Here is a 15,671-nt window from a genome sequence, read left to right as displayed (position 1 = left end):
TTTATAGGAAAGGCACTTTTTGAGGTCCTTTAGGGGAACATGGTTAGAGATTTCAGGGACTTCATTAACAGCTTCACTTCAGTTTGTACACAGACCATCTGATATTCCCAAAGCTCTAGTTCCACAACTATGTGAATGTTACAAGCTATTTGCAGGGACTTATAGGCAGTCAGCAATGGGCCACAAAGGAATACACATTAGCACACTTATGGTCTAGGGAAATGAGATGTTTAAGAGTTTTCACTTTTAGGGCACTACCTCTCTTTGCTCTGAAAAACAATTATAGCATAATCCCAATTAAATTCTAACTACAGAGTTATTTATTAGACAATACCCTACTGCAAGCATGTTATTGGTATTACCTAAATTGGCTGTAAATGTAGGCAAACATGAAGCTTAATTGCATGTGAATATTCTAAATCAATTGCAGTAATCAGAGAGCTGTAAATGATTTCATATTGCATGGTAAACATAGAAGCAAAAATAAAAGGTTATAGACCAGACATATGCTGCACATGTGCCTAAACAACAGGAAACCAATAGACTTATTATATATGACAGCGAGAGCTGTTGTGATAATGTGCAAAGTTCAATTTCAATACTTTTCTACTTGCTTTTTTTAAGCCTTGTACAGATGTTTGAAAATTGTTGCTCAAAACGATCATTATTGCTAAAGGCATCGTTGGAGAGGAGGAGGACAAGTTGGTGGGGGTGCCCTCCTGTGGGGTGGAATAGTCCTCATTAGCCATCAGTCACAAGAATTTTCTTGCAATTTGATGATATATTTGCAAGCAATATTGTCACACCATTACACAAAGACTTCCATAAATATTAATATATTACCTATGAGAGTTAAAATAAACTCCAGAGAGTTTTAGGAACTAACCATTTAACGACTGATGTAGCAGCACTGCATGCTGTCCAACTTTTGGAGTGACAAGTGACAAGCGACAGATCCAAACTGTACTTGAAAGACGATAAAAGAAGACTTCCCGAACAATGCAAACAAGACTTTCTAGTAACAATTACACTAGGAAAAGGTGCTGATGTCTCAAGGCCTTCTGAGAATGTGTATCCTGACTCCTAATAGGAAAGTGTGGCAAGCACACTAATTAGAAAGATTGCTTCTTTCAGACAGGTATAGAAAAAAGGCCCGTGAGTCACCTGTGATAAATTAGAGCTATTGCAGAATTGATTAGATGATTTATGCTTTGATCACTGCAGTAAAGATAGAACATCCATGCTAATTCATTACCATGAGGTTAGGCTGTTATTTATGCTTGTGGGAGCTGTGTTCAAGCAGTGACATTTTCTCGATTTCTTTCAGAGCCAACGACTCGCTTTATGAAATTCTGCAGATGGACTTTGAAATGGACATCGGCAGTGGCTTGGCTGGCGCCCAGCAGATTACATGGCAGGTGGAATACCCAGAGGAAGACTCTGTCAGTGAACTTGTGATTTCCGAAATCTTTGTCAGCCAGGCAACATTTACAGGGATCGTTCCTATAGCAATGGTATAGTATATGTTCTGTTAATTTTCACACAGCTCTCATCTTTTTTAAGGATTTTTCCAAATAATATATGTTATGAAAACAAAAATAAATTGTGGAATTCATTATTTATATATTTATATCCTCTACTGATATTAAAATCTCTGCCTCTAACATATTCACTGTGTATTGCTGCACAGTATAATGCTATGTTAATCGAAAGAAACATTCAAACAATAGTTTATACATGAACATTTTTCATTAAAATGATTTAGAACTTTCAGCTTTTCATGATGATCCAATGTATCATTTTTTATACACGTTTAGGGCTCTGTTTTTAAATCAGGGAATCTGTTGTTCCCTTAAACATCCCCTTGTGGAAAGTAATTTCTACCATTGAAACATATGGAAAACGTTTTTTATAAATAAAGCCCTTAATGGTAATTTAGGAATAGTTCCAGATAATTATGAGAATATAATGATTATGTTCAGAATATGTTGTTGGGAATAAAATCTTGTCGACATAAGACTTGGACCTTTGCACCTGTACACATTTAAAGCAGAACTAAACCCGCATTACTCACCTGTCTCCATTTCCTCATAGGGTGCCGTCATCTTCTTCTATCCTTGCTTTATCCTTGTGATCCTTGGCCATCTTGATTGGCTGGGATGGCATAACTCGGGCACAGGTGCATGCGATTTTTTTCATTCCCAGCATGCACAGAAGAAGCTGGCACACAGAGAGGTATTCTGGCAACCCAAGCAAACACTGCTCATGTTCAGCTCGGCTTTTTGCCAGAAACCCAGAGAGATCAGGCAGAAAGTAGGGAATGTTGCCTGTCTATTGTGCAATAATGACCTGCCTGATCATGTATTTTTAAAGGAGTAACTTTAGTCCTGCTTTAATGTCTCTCTTTTGCATTGCCCTTGAGTCTCAGAGCACAAAAAGCAGTACATTTGTCCACATAGTTTTCTTTGAATCTCACACATGTTGTCAGGTAACATCAGCACAGAGCACAAGGCAACAAATTAAATCCTGCCAAGGTGGTATATATAACTTTGGTGACTTTAGCACAGTTGCAGGGTTTTTGAGGATATCTTTAGCACTACACTAACATTATTTGTAGACTGTGGTTGCTTTTAAAGTCTGACCTGTAATTGTATGTATCTTACTATGATATCACTGGGGGCAATAAAGGTTAACTGATAATCTGTACCATTGGAGGAGAAAGGTGATTTGCAATAACATGGCATACTATACTATGATATAAATGACAATCATCACATAGTTCTTTTCTGCTTTTAGCAGTTGTTTAGCATTATGTAAGTCATGCAATATTTTCCCTTTGTGTATTTGCTGAGGATTCAACTATAACATACAACATTTTAAATAATTTAAGTTTCCTTCATTACCTAAAGTCAATGCATATTGTATGTGGTATTGTTAAAAATAGATGCTTAACCAGGTGAGTGCAGAGTCCTCGGGTGAGGTAGGAAGAAGAACCAGGAAGAAGAGGTGAAGATGGCAGTGCCCAGTGCTCCAGCTGAGAGGCTGATGTCGGGTCGACGTGGGACCCAATGGAGGACACCTCTGAACCGATCAACTGCGCTGTGGGATTGGATTTTTTTTTTATTTGGGCATTTTAAGAATTAGGAAACTCCACAACCTTTATCATGCAGTCTGATTTGTTTTTCTTTTTCAGATTTTTTAGATTTGACATTGTCTATTTGGAAAAGAAGCACACAAGATTTCAGATTGTAATGCATGCTCATGTATTTTTTAATATTGATTAAAGACATGTTGTATTGTATTTTTAGATACACATAGTTCCTAATGAAACTTCCAGAAAAGTGTGTTTTTTAAACTGCTGTTTTCATTTTTTATACTTATCAGAACGTTTGTTGCTAAAACAATTACCAGTGGTATAGTACAGACATTTGCAATAAATATGTGCAGCAGTATAGGAGATGAAGTCTTTTGTAAGCTTCAGCATATTCAGTCAGGGATATAAGCTTCTACTTATGTAATAGTTCTAGATGCACATTAGCAATGGATGGCCAATAACAGCAAATCACAATCAAAAATTGCCAAATTTTGCATTGGTCTATGCTGAAACTCCTTTTCATCCAATTTTTTGTGCATATGGATTTTTGAGAAGAAAAGCCTTTTACCTGCTTTTAATGGTATATTTCTACATAAAACTAAAAGTATAGTCAGACAATGTGAGTACGGCATCTGGCAATCTTTGACGATTAGGTGTGCCGTGCCATTCCTCAATTAAACAAAAGTACTCTTTAGTGCACTAGACAATCCTCATTTGTGCCTGGTTCATTCTAATGTTCTCAGATAGTAACTCATAAGTAACTACACTAATGAATCTCTAGAAGATCTAAGAGCAAAATATTCATGATACAAATTGAAGATCAGCTGATGGAAAATTTACGAAATCACAAAGGTGCAAACGACCCTGGGACTTTATTTCTCCAGATGAGCGTTTCATGTTGGCAGGTCAGCTATGATCCCTTTTCAGGTACTATTAGAAAAGGCTCATTAGTCTTCAGAAATTAATATATATATATATATATATATATATATATATATATATATATATATATATATGTGTGTGTGTGTGTGTGTGTGAACAAACTTGTCTGTTACAACATTCTAATATCTGCACCAATAATTGGGGACAAGTAGTTTTGTGCTTCTGTGTCACACTGCCTAAATCTACTTGCAAGAAATAATTAAAATGCACTGAAGGTCTCACACCTTACGGTCAGAGTGACTTGGTTACTTTAGGTCATCTCCAGCCACATAGTTATTATAGGCTGTGAAAGATTCATACTTTTCTTTTGACTTTTCAGTCCTAGAGTAAACAATAATAATAATAGTCTGCTGCAGACGATTTTCTACTAATGTCCCTTAATGATGCAGTACAGGACCGTCTGTACTTTCAAGATTTCAGACCTTGTATATTTCCATACCACCAAGATGCACTGGTTCTTTTGCTTTTCATCCTTAACATAATAATTACTAAGCATACAGTGAATATTTGCAAGGAAAAAGGCAAAAAAACCCAGAACAAACATTGAATCTTTACAGTTAAAAGGACACCTTGTGAACTTGAAATGCCAAGTTCAATGCTTATTCCAGTATATACAAATCCTATATTTAAAGCTTTGTTAGTCAAAGCAGATTCTGATTTCCATATTTAATTTAACAGTTTTAGACTGTTTTGGGAAAATTGATAGTAATAAAGCTCAAAACAAGATGATATAAACCTAAATCAGTTAACAATTGTTGTATACACAACATGAACCACAAAGCTGAGTTTGGATATGTGACCTGTAATCTCACATGGCAAAGTTTGAAGGATGTACAGGTAAGTGTCACAAGGCTGTGGTCCAGTTCTCTTTATTTTTAGAGCTGCGGGGAAGAAGCTTCCTGTTTTTTAAGCTTTAAAGAAAATGGTGGTTGGGCATGATAAATGGTCTACATTGGAGAAGGGCCGTAGAGACCGCTAAAGCTACCATGGCTCCCCCACACTCCTGGTGGAAGGGACATTAATGAGTTCAAATGTTTCTGTACTCTTTGATAAAAATTATTTAAAAAGTGTTGCTATAATTTCAATAAGGTTTGTTTAGTGTAATGAATCTATTTTGTCCTTGCTTGATCAGCGAATTTACACTGGCCATTCTCGCTTACAATTTTGGTAAGCTAGAACAGCCAAATTCGCTGCAAGATAGAGTTTTAAAAACTTCCTCGCTCATCCCTACTTATGAGTCTTTTAACATGATGAGCAGCCTTCTTGACTAATAGGAGAGCCAGAGTCAGGAAGCAACAGGATCATACTCATCTTGTTCACATAACACTGAGATTTGCATAGACCTACTGGTAATTTTGACATGTGTTTTTCTCTGAATATAGTTTTTACCTATGTATTATTTCATCATATGTTCAGTTTAAATTTCCTATATTTGCCACAGGTTTAATATATGAGATTATAATAGGCTATTATTCCCATTTAAAAATTTTATGCAATAGACATTTTCACCTGTCATTTTTTGTCAGCCCTTTATTTTACATTATAGCAGTTTGTCTCTGGGTAGTTCTAAACATAAAGGTCTAAATGTCCAGTAATTTTGCAGAAAAGAGCGAATGACAACGGTTACTGTAAAGTGTATACTTTCTCCTCTGGCAAAGACACTAGCTCTTTTTTACAATGTCCCATTTGCCCTTAATGAATCTCTTGCCTAACTGCACACTGTGTATTTTCCTTCATTTACCTTTGAAATTGATCCAGCTTCTTAAGTATTCAAAGAAAGCAAGTGATTCACAGAAATATCTTTGACTTATCTCTTTTGGATCAACTGTGACCCAGATGATGACCTTTCCAAGTAATTATGCATTACTTATAGCAATGTTCCCAAATCAAAATTTGATGGTGACTTGTATTTATTAATTCTCCATTACCTGTTTTGGATGAATTAGCTTTTGTCTCATATGAGGTTAGCCTACATTAAAAGTGCATTTCCTGGCTGTATAATTAAGTGCTAATTTATCAAAAACTTGCAATGGCATCCTATTCCACCTAATAAAAACCATGTCATATATAAGTTATTGTGGCACCTTTCTGTTTTATTAAAAAAAAAAAAAAGTGTTGCACTTAAAAAAAAAAGTAGGCAGGTTTTACTTTATATAATAGGGTCATCTACCCTTTCATTTAAAGTACACATTTTTAGCTTAGCTCTATTTAAATAACACCCCTAGATTTAATCTGTGGGCTAAACTTGCGTGTGTTTATTTGCAACACCAGAACCTGCAACAAATTTGCCTTTCCATTGGGGCTGAGTGCTACACTAGCAATAAGTCTTTTTTTAAGTTTAATTCATCTTCTGATGCTGATGAATTTGGGCTATTTATTAAAAAGAGAGCTAAGAAAAATAAAGCTGTTGCTTCTTTTTTGGCTGCAAAAGTTATATAGCATTTAGTTTTATATTCTAATTCATGCTATCTCTGGATTTCATCAAAAAACCAATCGTGCCAAAACAGCTCAATTTTCAGTGCATGGTAGCTAAACCTCCCAACCTGTAAGTCAGTTATTAAAATACAAATATTAGTACCTTTTATTACGTTTTTGCAGCGTGTGTTCCTTTTTTAATTTCATATACAGAACAGTTTATATACCTATATATGTAAATAAAGTATTATTCAAAATAAATTAGAAAGTTTAATAACTCCACACCACATGCATTTTACCTGTGTAACTGTTTGCCTAGTGTTTTCTGTCTCACTCTGTAGTCTTTAATTAAGGCTGATTATTTATGATAAGGTAGCAATAAATGCCCAGGACAGCTAATTATTGCTTGGCTGGCAAAGCAGAACTTGAAGCATAACATGCAGGCCTGCTGTGTTTGCAGTGGAGTTGAATGACTAATGTTTTAGTGGGCACTCATGGCTTATTTAATTGATTTTACTCATAATGTATAACATTCATTAAGGTTTGTTAGGTTAATTGCTGACACAAATGGGCACTAGGGTGTGAGTAAAACTGATATTTCAGGAAACTGTATCCAACAAACACCCGTGTCGTTTATGTCCTATTTCTTATGTGAGCATAGCATGTTGTGAAATAATATTTGTTTACTTACTGAGACTTCTAATCTCAGTTTTCACATTTCTTCACCATCTAATCAGTTCACTTAACTTTGCTCATTTCAAGTCTAATTAACTAAACTGGATACAGTATCTGCAGAGCTCCAGGCAACCAGTGCTTCTCACCTATGCATTTTTAATAGTCTGACTAAAGGTGGCCAGCTGTTCGTAAATCCAGTGACATTCTCCCTGTAGTTATTTTCCCCTGTTGACAAGACTATTACCAGTTTCTTGTTGTCAACTTTGCTGTTGCTGTTGTAGATGTATTATTTAGTAGGTATGTTAGGAAAACTATTGTTCAGTACAGCAAATGTCCCCAAATGTGCTTTGTATGAGAACACAAAATCTTGGTGCTTTGAATGGAAATAAAGAGAAGAAATTATTACGGACACCAGTTAATGTTCCAATAGTCTGTATTGTATTGTATTATATTGTACAAGGAAATTTTGTGGAACACCACCAAACAATGGTACTTTTTAGGCCAGCCTTTACCAAATTTTACCAATTAGACAACAAACCTTTTTTATTAAAAAATCATTATTAAATCAAACATAAAACATAAAAATTAAATCAATGTATAAAATAGAACCTCCTGTTGGGGTTTTTCCTGAGGGTACACCCAACTTTTTCAGAATAAATCCTTACTTCCCAAATAAATGCTTACTTTTCAAAACATATGGATCTCAGATAATTTTATCCAGAATTTTGATGTCTTTGCTTATATTTGCGGTAGGTATTATACCCATTAGGAAAGTAATGGAAGAATATCAGACAATACACTCCTCCAAATATGGATGCACTCTCCGATACAGCAGGTTAATTATCAATAATCAACTTTTGGTGAATAACCGCTTCCTTCCATGCTAGCAGAAGCGCCCCCTTTCTTATATTACAATGTGGATAACTCCTTTGCATGCTGCCCCATTACATCCTGTGGAGATGCAGATTATACTATGGAGATTTTATTATACTGACTTATGGATAAAAGTTTTTGTTTATTAAAAAGAGTACATTAGGATTGCATTTGTTTCTGTATGAACCCATTGCAGGTACTTGCAGACACACCAATGTATTTTAATATTAATATTAGTTTATACACTTTGGTGGAATGTTAGCTTAAAAAAAATGAAAAGTGAGTAATAATAAAAAGCAAACTTTTCATTTTCATAGGGTTATTCATAAACATGCAGTTTATACTACAAATGTTTCCCTGGATTCAAGCCAACATAGATCAAACTATACCTTTCTGTTGAAGTTTATCCCAAGAGATGTAAATACTTTGGTCCTACTAAGGTCTTTTTCACCTACAACACAAATGTATGATATTTGGCCTTGTAACTGAGCAATCACATTGTATGGAGTATTTTTAGTCAAGTAAACGCTTGTTGATTTGGCGCCATATGGGGTCAATTGTTTTACATTATCTTAAAGAAAGAAAGAGCTGTAGAAATAAGGAGATGTGAGTATATACTATCCTGTTAGAAACACTTACATGCACCGCTCCAATCTGCTGGCCAAAAGCTTTGGTGCATGATGTTGCCAGGACCTACAGCCACCTTTGATGTATTTCAAGATATTCACAAAAGCCAAACAACAGCCAGATCATATAATGGCATGATTTGCTTGGTTAGGCACTATATGCCAATAGGACACTACAAGGTGGACAGCTGCAAGTAAATTCTGGTGTTGTATACGTGCAAGAAATGTGAAAGAAAGTATTAGGGCACCAAGTTGAACATCACCAGGCATGTATTTTAGTCAGATCCTCTGAGAGAGACCAGTGCTGTAAAATAGGTTAGGATACGTTGCAAGCGTAGTTGCTTTGTGCTACGTGTATTTCTCTATCATGTGGACATTTAAAAAAGAATACAAATACTAAATTCTTTTTTATTACCGATAGTCATTTGCAGTCTTTTCTAAAATGGTTTAAGAACTTAAATTTTTTTTAATATTATTGGGCCTAATTTATTAAAGCTCTCCAAGACTGGAGAAGATAGACTATCTTGGAAGAACCTGGGTGATACAGAAGACTTAAAATGGATTTCTTAAAAATCATTTGCTATTAGTTGGCAAAAAATTTCAATCCTGGGCCAAATTCAAATCAGGTTTGCTGAATAACCTGGGTTCTCCCATGAAAGTCTATCTTCTCCAGTCCTGTAGAGATTTAATAAAATTGGCCCACTATGTCATAGAAAACAGTAGGTAGAGATCTGTGAGCACAGTGTAAATTTTAAAAGTCCCCTTTCCCTTCTAGGACATTAAATGGAGCCCAATTACACCTGAGACCTTTTTCTGCAACTATTTCTATGACAGTCTCAGGATTGCATAACAAATTATAGTGGTTCGAGAGTGCTTACTTTGCAGAATCAGGGTAAGCAATGCAGGGTGCATAATGTACAGACAGCAGAGGTCCGAAGTTTGTAATGCTTCAGGGGTTCGGGGGTCCAGAGTGCAGGGTTAAGGACTATGTAACACAAAGGCCAGTGTACAGAGGACAGACAAAAGTAACCCTATGAACCCAGTTCAAATCCTTTCATTCCCACATTCCCCACAGTGCAGACCTTCCAGTGCACATTATTGTTTTCAGCTAGCCACCTACTTGATGCACTAGGAAAAGAATAAGTCAGTATATACTAAATATTGTTTTTTCCCTAAGAAGGCCACGCCATATAAATAATACATACAACAAGAGATGCTGGCTCAGAAGAGAAGGACTGTGGAATCTGGAGGCTTCTCATGGTAGCATATGTGACATGAAAATTTTTAAATGGTCTATCGATACTATTAATATTTATAGTATACCGCATACAACATCTATTGTCTGACAGATCCATCAAGGAATATTTTGTCAGGTCTGCCTGCGATTCCTGCACTTTGTTGGAAGATGAGATGCTAGATGACAGTTGGAACAGTTTATAAAAAGACTTTCATGTGCTGGCTTCTCCCTAAGAAATATCATCAGAAGTCACAGTGTTTCATTGTCGAAAAGGAGCCTTTACAAGGCGAAAACAAATGGGCTTTGTCAGTTGGCAGGAAATGCATTTGATTGCATGAATAGCAGGCCTTGATTAAAGTCCATTTCAGGGAGCAAAATGTCATTATTTCAACATTATGTGTTATTGTTTACAATGGGAAAATGTTATCGCTTAAAGACAATGACCAAGGCATCAAAATGCATTGCAGATTGAGTGCAAACTGGGAATATTCTTACTTTGTGTTTGTGCCCATGGGTCTGTAGTTTATACGATAAAAAAGGGACATTTATGAAGATGTTAAAAAAAAAAAAAAGTGAAAGGAGACGTTAAAAAATTAGAAAACCAATGGTCTTTCACATAGCAATACCTTATGATCATTGGCATAAAGCTGTAGCAAACCTGATAAATTAAAACTAAGTACATAAAGACTAAAATATTGCAGAGATTACCTTTAATGAAAACAGAATGTTAGTATGATCAATAGATCCAGGAAGGTAGCTGGAGATATATGCAAATGTGACCTTTTCCTATATATACTGGTCCAACCTATCTCTCCCTGGCATCCCTGTTGATCATGGGGGTCACCTATCATACTAAAAGGTCAAAAGAGAGAGTTAGGTATAGAAGGAATGCAGGCAAGCTTGACTTTTAGAGGTAAAGTCAAGATTTGCATAAAACGTCAGCTGCCTACTGGGGCATGGCATTTTCCTTGGTATACTTTCTGTCTGACAACTTGATCTTGAGAAGTCTTAGGTCTTCCTAATTGAAAAAGATACAGTAAGTGAATCAAAATATAGTGGCTTCTGATATAGCTCAAACAATCGTGCTTTGGTACTAAGTAGTTTGTTAGCTTTTTATTAGGCAATGCACTGCATTTATTTTATATACAGTATTCTGTGTGTGTGTGTGTGTGTGTATGAATATATATATATATATATATATATATATATATATATATATATATATATATATATATATATATATATATATATATATATATATATATATATACACATGTATATTAGCCAGTATTTATATAGTGCTGACATATTACGCAGCACTTTATAGTCCATAGTCATGTCACTGTCCTAATCTAATGTAACGTATGTATGTAACGTAGTACAATTTTTGAGGCCTGCATTTCTTTAAGGAATATGGTATTCTATTGACGTGTCTTATTTGTTTAGTCCATTTTCCATCTGATTTGCCTGTCATTCCTGGACACTATGGGTCTGATATTTTACAGCTCTCTGTGGCTGGAGAGGATACACTTTCCTCAGTGAACCTGGGTGATCTATCAAACCTGGAATCCAGGATTGAAAACATTTGCTAACAAATAGCAAATTACTTTAATGAAATCCAGGTTTGCTGGATCACCCAGGTACACTGATAATAGTGTATCTTTTCCAGCCTTGGAGAGCTTTAATAAATCTATCCCTATGATGTGAAATGTACAGAGTCAGAACCTCAGCTCGGAGCTTGGAGTTTTCATTTTGGAAACCCCAAACCCAGAAACCAGGGACTCATCAAACTAAATTGCATTTATAGCTGGATAGGCTTTGGTTGGACTCAGCTATTTAAAGAGTATCTTGCTAGAATCACAAAGTTATTTCCCTGTAGTAGCCGTATATACTGCCTAGCCCAAGCCTTTGGGGACAGTGTTGAAATAGGTATGGGATCATCAACATTAGGTGCCCATAAAAAAGATCAGCTGACTACTTTAATGAACTAAATGACCCACATTTTCTATCTTTAAATTTTTTTCTTCCCATTGGAAATTCCACAATGGGATTTTAGGATTACAATATTAGGATTTGTTGGGCTCCAGACCTTAACCCTGTTGAGAATCTTTCAGATATGCTGGGGATTACTTTACGCTGCAGTCTACCTCTTGCATCATCAGTACAAGATCTGGGTAAATAACTAAAGCTTTTCTGGACTGAAATTAATTCTTTGACATTTCATATGCCTAATTAAAAAATGCTGTGGCAAATGCATTCTGTAATCAAAGCCAAAGGTGGTCCAAGCAAATATTGGTTACTAATTCATTATAACTAAAAGGTACTACTGGATAGAATGTTTTATTTGTTAATTTCTCTTGGATAAAAATCGAGCTTCACTTTATAAAATAACTAAGCATTCTGCTTCTTTTGTAAACCATCCCCAGTGGGGAGGGGGGGGGGGGGGGCTTTTTATATGATGCCGTGTCCTTTAGCAATGCCCTGAAGAACATGATAAAATAATTGCTCAGAGTGGAAAAAAATCTGAGAGATGCAATATATTAGATAATGGAGCAAAAATGCCTCATAAATTTGTGACGAATGCCTGTCATGGCAAGAATTACATATGGTTCATTAGGTGACAAATGACATTTAACAAAAGAAAGGATATACAGCAGGCCAAAAAGGTGGGAAATTAATCATAGGCAGACCAAAAAGGCTCTTGCACATTGATCGCTCTAAGGTAAATTATTAGCCAGTAGGTTACTGAAATGTAACACATTCTGTTCAAACTGGAATAAAGTTAAACTTTTTCTGTGTGGCTGCCAGGTATTTCACCTCTTCTTTGCAGGGTACACAGCTTGAATTAGGACAAGTGCTCTTGATGTGATAGTAGGTCAGTGCCTTGTTATAAAAGGAAGAGTATTAAAATAACAGATTTGCTTGCTTTAATCCAACTCTGACCAGACCGTTTTACTTTTTTTGTGAGTTAGGACCTCTTATAACTTGTTATTGTTGTGATGACATTTGCAAGGTTCTGTTTACTTTTTTATATCCAGATGAACTAAACTTACCTCACCTTAATATATAATAAAATAATACAACACATACACACTGAAGTTCATTTATTCCCAGCAGCCATTTTTTTGTTTTGTAGGTTTAGTTCTGCTTTAGTAGGTGTAAAATAGAACAGAACATCTTTTTGCTTCCACCTTATTGAATTATCTATTGTATGGATATATACTTTCTGCACCTCGCTTGCTGCCCCTTAAAAATTCCCTCACGAAAAAATCATTAGGGAGGCAGCATGAGAAGGCAAAGCCCTGCCTCTACAAACATGGCTGCTTCCACATAGAGACACATTGCAGAGGAAGTCATGGTAAGCCTATGATGTTACCAATACTGGTGAGTTTCCTAGTTATTTTAGGCACAGTTTCACAGTTTAGGTTCTCTTCTATCCAAATAAAATGGAAGTGTGGGTTCTCTTGCATCCAAAAATGCTTTGATAATTGTCTCTGGCCAATGGGTAAGATTTATCAGACCCCAATGCTCAGTAAACATTTACAGTTTGTATAATTATATGGAAGTAATTTTATGATAAGTCAGTTACATTTACCACTTTTCCAATGTTACAATTAACACTTACTAATTGGCATTTGCACAAATAAATGTAGTTTTTTTATACAGTTCAGTAGAAGAAAAAAAAAGCTTTTATTATTTTCATCTATTCATATGTTCTCAGAAACTGTTTTTAAGACCTGTGTTACTCACGCTTCATTGTAAGGTCTAATTTTAGGTCATGGGGAATGCAAATTTCACTCTTTTTTTCCCCAGAATTAAAAGCAATTAAAAGATTTTCTTTACACATTTGTGAAGTACTCAAGTTAGTGTTATTTTAATCACAATTTTTTTATTATGAAGAGGTTATAGTATATATATCTTGCATGAAGGCATTGTACCAAATATTACTGAGAAAAGTGTGGACGTTATTATTGTATATTGCTGTATTTACTGCTAATATCTATATTGAAATACATGGCCATGCCTGCTGAATGTGACTTTACGCCACAGCTCTTCTCTCTTCAGCATGGCCAAGTCTTTTTTTGCAGCAACATTTCTGTTAGTCCCACTGCTACTGTGCACAGCAGGAGGGGAAATTCACAATCTTACATTTGATACTGTAAAAAGTGGTGAGAAGAATTGTTCCAGGAAAAACACTTGTTCTGATGACAACTGTCTAAAGATGATATACCCCCCCCCCCCCCCCCCCACCCCCCATGCACAAATTTCTTGCTGTGTCTCCAGGATAGAAAACTAGTCATAAATGCCTAGTAGGTGGGAAATACATGGAAAACCCCTTACATGTATAACTATATTACCTGATCTAAATGTCTGAAATGTTTTGGTACAAACAAATTTACTCCTTTTATGAGGAGGAAAGTAAACCGGTAGACAGTGGAGTAGCAGTTGATATAGTGTACTTGGACTTTGCTAAAGCATTTGATACCATACCCCACAGACGGGTAATATGCAAGTTAGGGTCGATAGGTTTAGAAAAGTCAATCTGTAAATGGATGGAGAACTGGCATAAAGACAGCATTAGGAGTAGTGATTGATGATTTGTATTCTGAATGGTCTAAGGTTATTAGTGGTGTACCTCAGGATTCAGTGTTGGGATCTTACTGTTTAACCCCCCTAGCAGTATTCCCGAGTGTGACTCGGGGTACATTTTACTTGCAAAAAGCGGTAATCCCGAGTCACACTCAGGGTCACCAAAAACATTTAACCCCACTTATTTTGTTCCTTTGGTGTCCCCCAGTGTCCTGCTGGTCCCTGCAGGTCCTTGGGATACGTCTTCTTACTTCGATCTTCAGCTGGCGACTGCAGAGATGTTCTCCTGGTGACATCAGTGCATACGTTGGTCCGGGCGGGAGGCGCATCAATAAATTCAAATAATTTTGTATTGGATTCAATACAAAAAAACTGTATTAAATCAAATACAAGGAAATCTTTATTTAAAAAATATATATAATTATATAATATATATATATTATACATGCTACTGTACATGTTTATTACAGGTTTTAGTATTTTTTTGCACCCTTGTTTTAACAGATTTTTTTTTAAAGTTTATTATTAAATTTATTAAATAATGGACATATTTCAGTGAGTTATGTCTAAGAATTATAGGCCTACAATGTAAAATACATTTTCATGCAAAAAAAGTAACGCTTTTTGCATGAAAATACGGACAGAATTAGAACACCAGGGGGGTTAATCATCTTTATAAATGATATAGAGTTTGTGATTAAAATTACCATTTCTGTGTTTGCAGATGACACCAAACTATGTAATGGAATTAAGTCCATACAGGATGTCTATAATCTACAAGCTGGAACTACTGTTTGATTGGGCAGCCAAGTGGCAAATGGCATTATATATAGATAAATGTAAAGTTATGCTCTTGGGGGCCAACAACATGCATGAGGGAATAGATTTGGGGGCTCAGAGAAGGCTAACCAATAAAATTAATGGAGAATATCAGCTATGAGGAGAGATTAGCTGAACTAAATCTATTCTCCCTTGAGAAGAGACTTTTAAGGGAGATATGATCACCTTATCAATATATAAATGGTCCATATATAGAACTCCATATAGAGAGGACCATTTAATACTCATGGAAGCACACTGGAAGTGTAGCTTTTGGATTCTAATGTAATGTTTAGTTTTATTTTGAGGAATATTATGCACATTAAATAAGTAAAGCAATAATAACCTGTTTTCACTCTATCAGTACAGGTCTCCTTTCACCTACATGTGCTTGTGAAAA

The 15,671-nt window shown here is 35.6% G+C and overlaps 1 protein-coding gene across 1 annotated transcript in view; it reads left to right on the top strand.

Moving 5' to 3' along the window:
* Window positions 1-15,671, top strand: part of TMEM132B (transmembrane protein 132B) — a 282,852-nt gene that overhangs the window by 191,158 nt on the left and 76,023 nt on the right. Inside the window, exon 4 of the mRNA XM_072415758.1 lies at window positions 1,328-1,514. Within this exon, the coding sequence (XP_072271859.1) occupies window positions 1,328-1,514 (187 nt within the window). The remainder of the gene's footprint in view (window positions 1-1,327; window positions 1,515-15,671) is intronic.

Source organism: Pyxicephalus adspersus, chromosome 6, assembly GCF_032062135.1.
Source record: "Pyxicephalus adspersus chromosome 6, UCB_Pads_2.0, whole genome shotgun sequence".
In the NCBI taxonomy this organism is placed as follows: domain Eukaryota; kingdom Metazoa; phylum Chordata; class Amphibia; order Anura; family Pyxicephalidae; genus Pyxicephalus; species Pyxicephalus adspersus.
The sequence above is the reverse complement of the archived record's forward strand: the minus strand, read 5'-3'. Positions and strand labels throughout refer to the sequence as shown.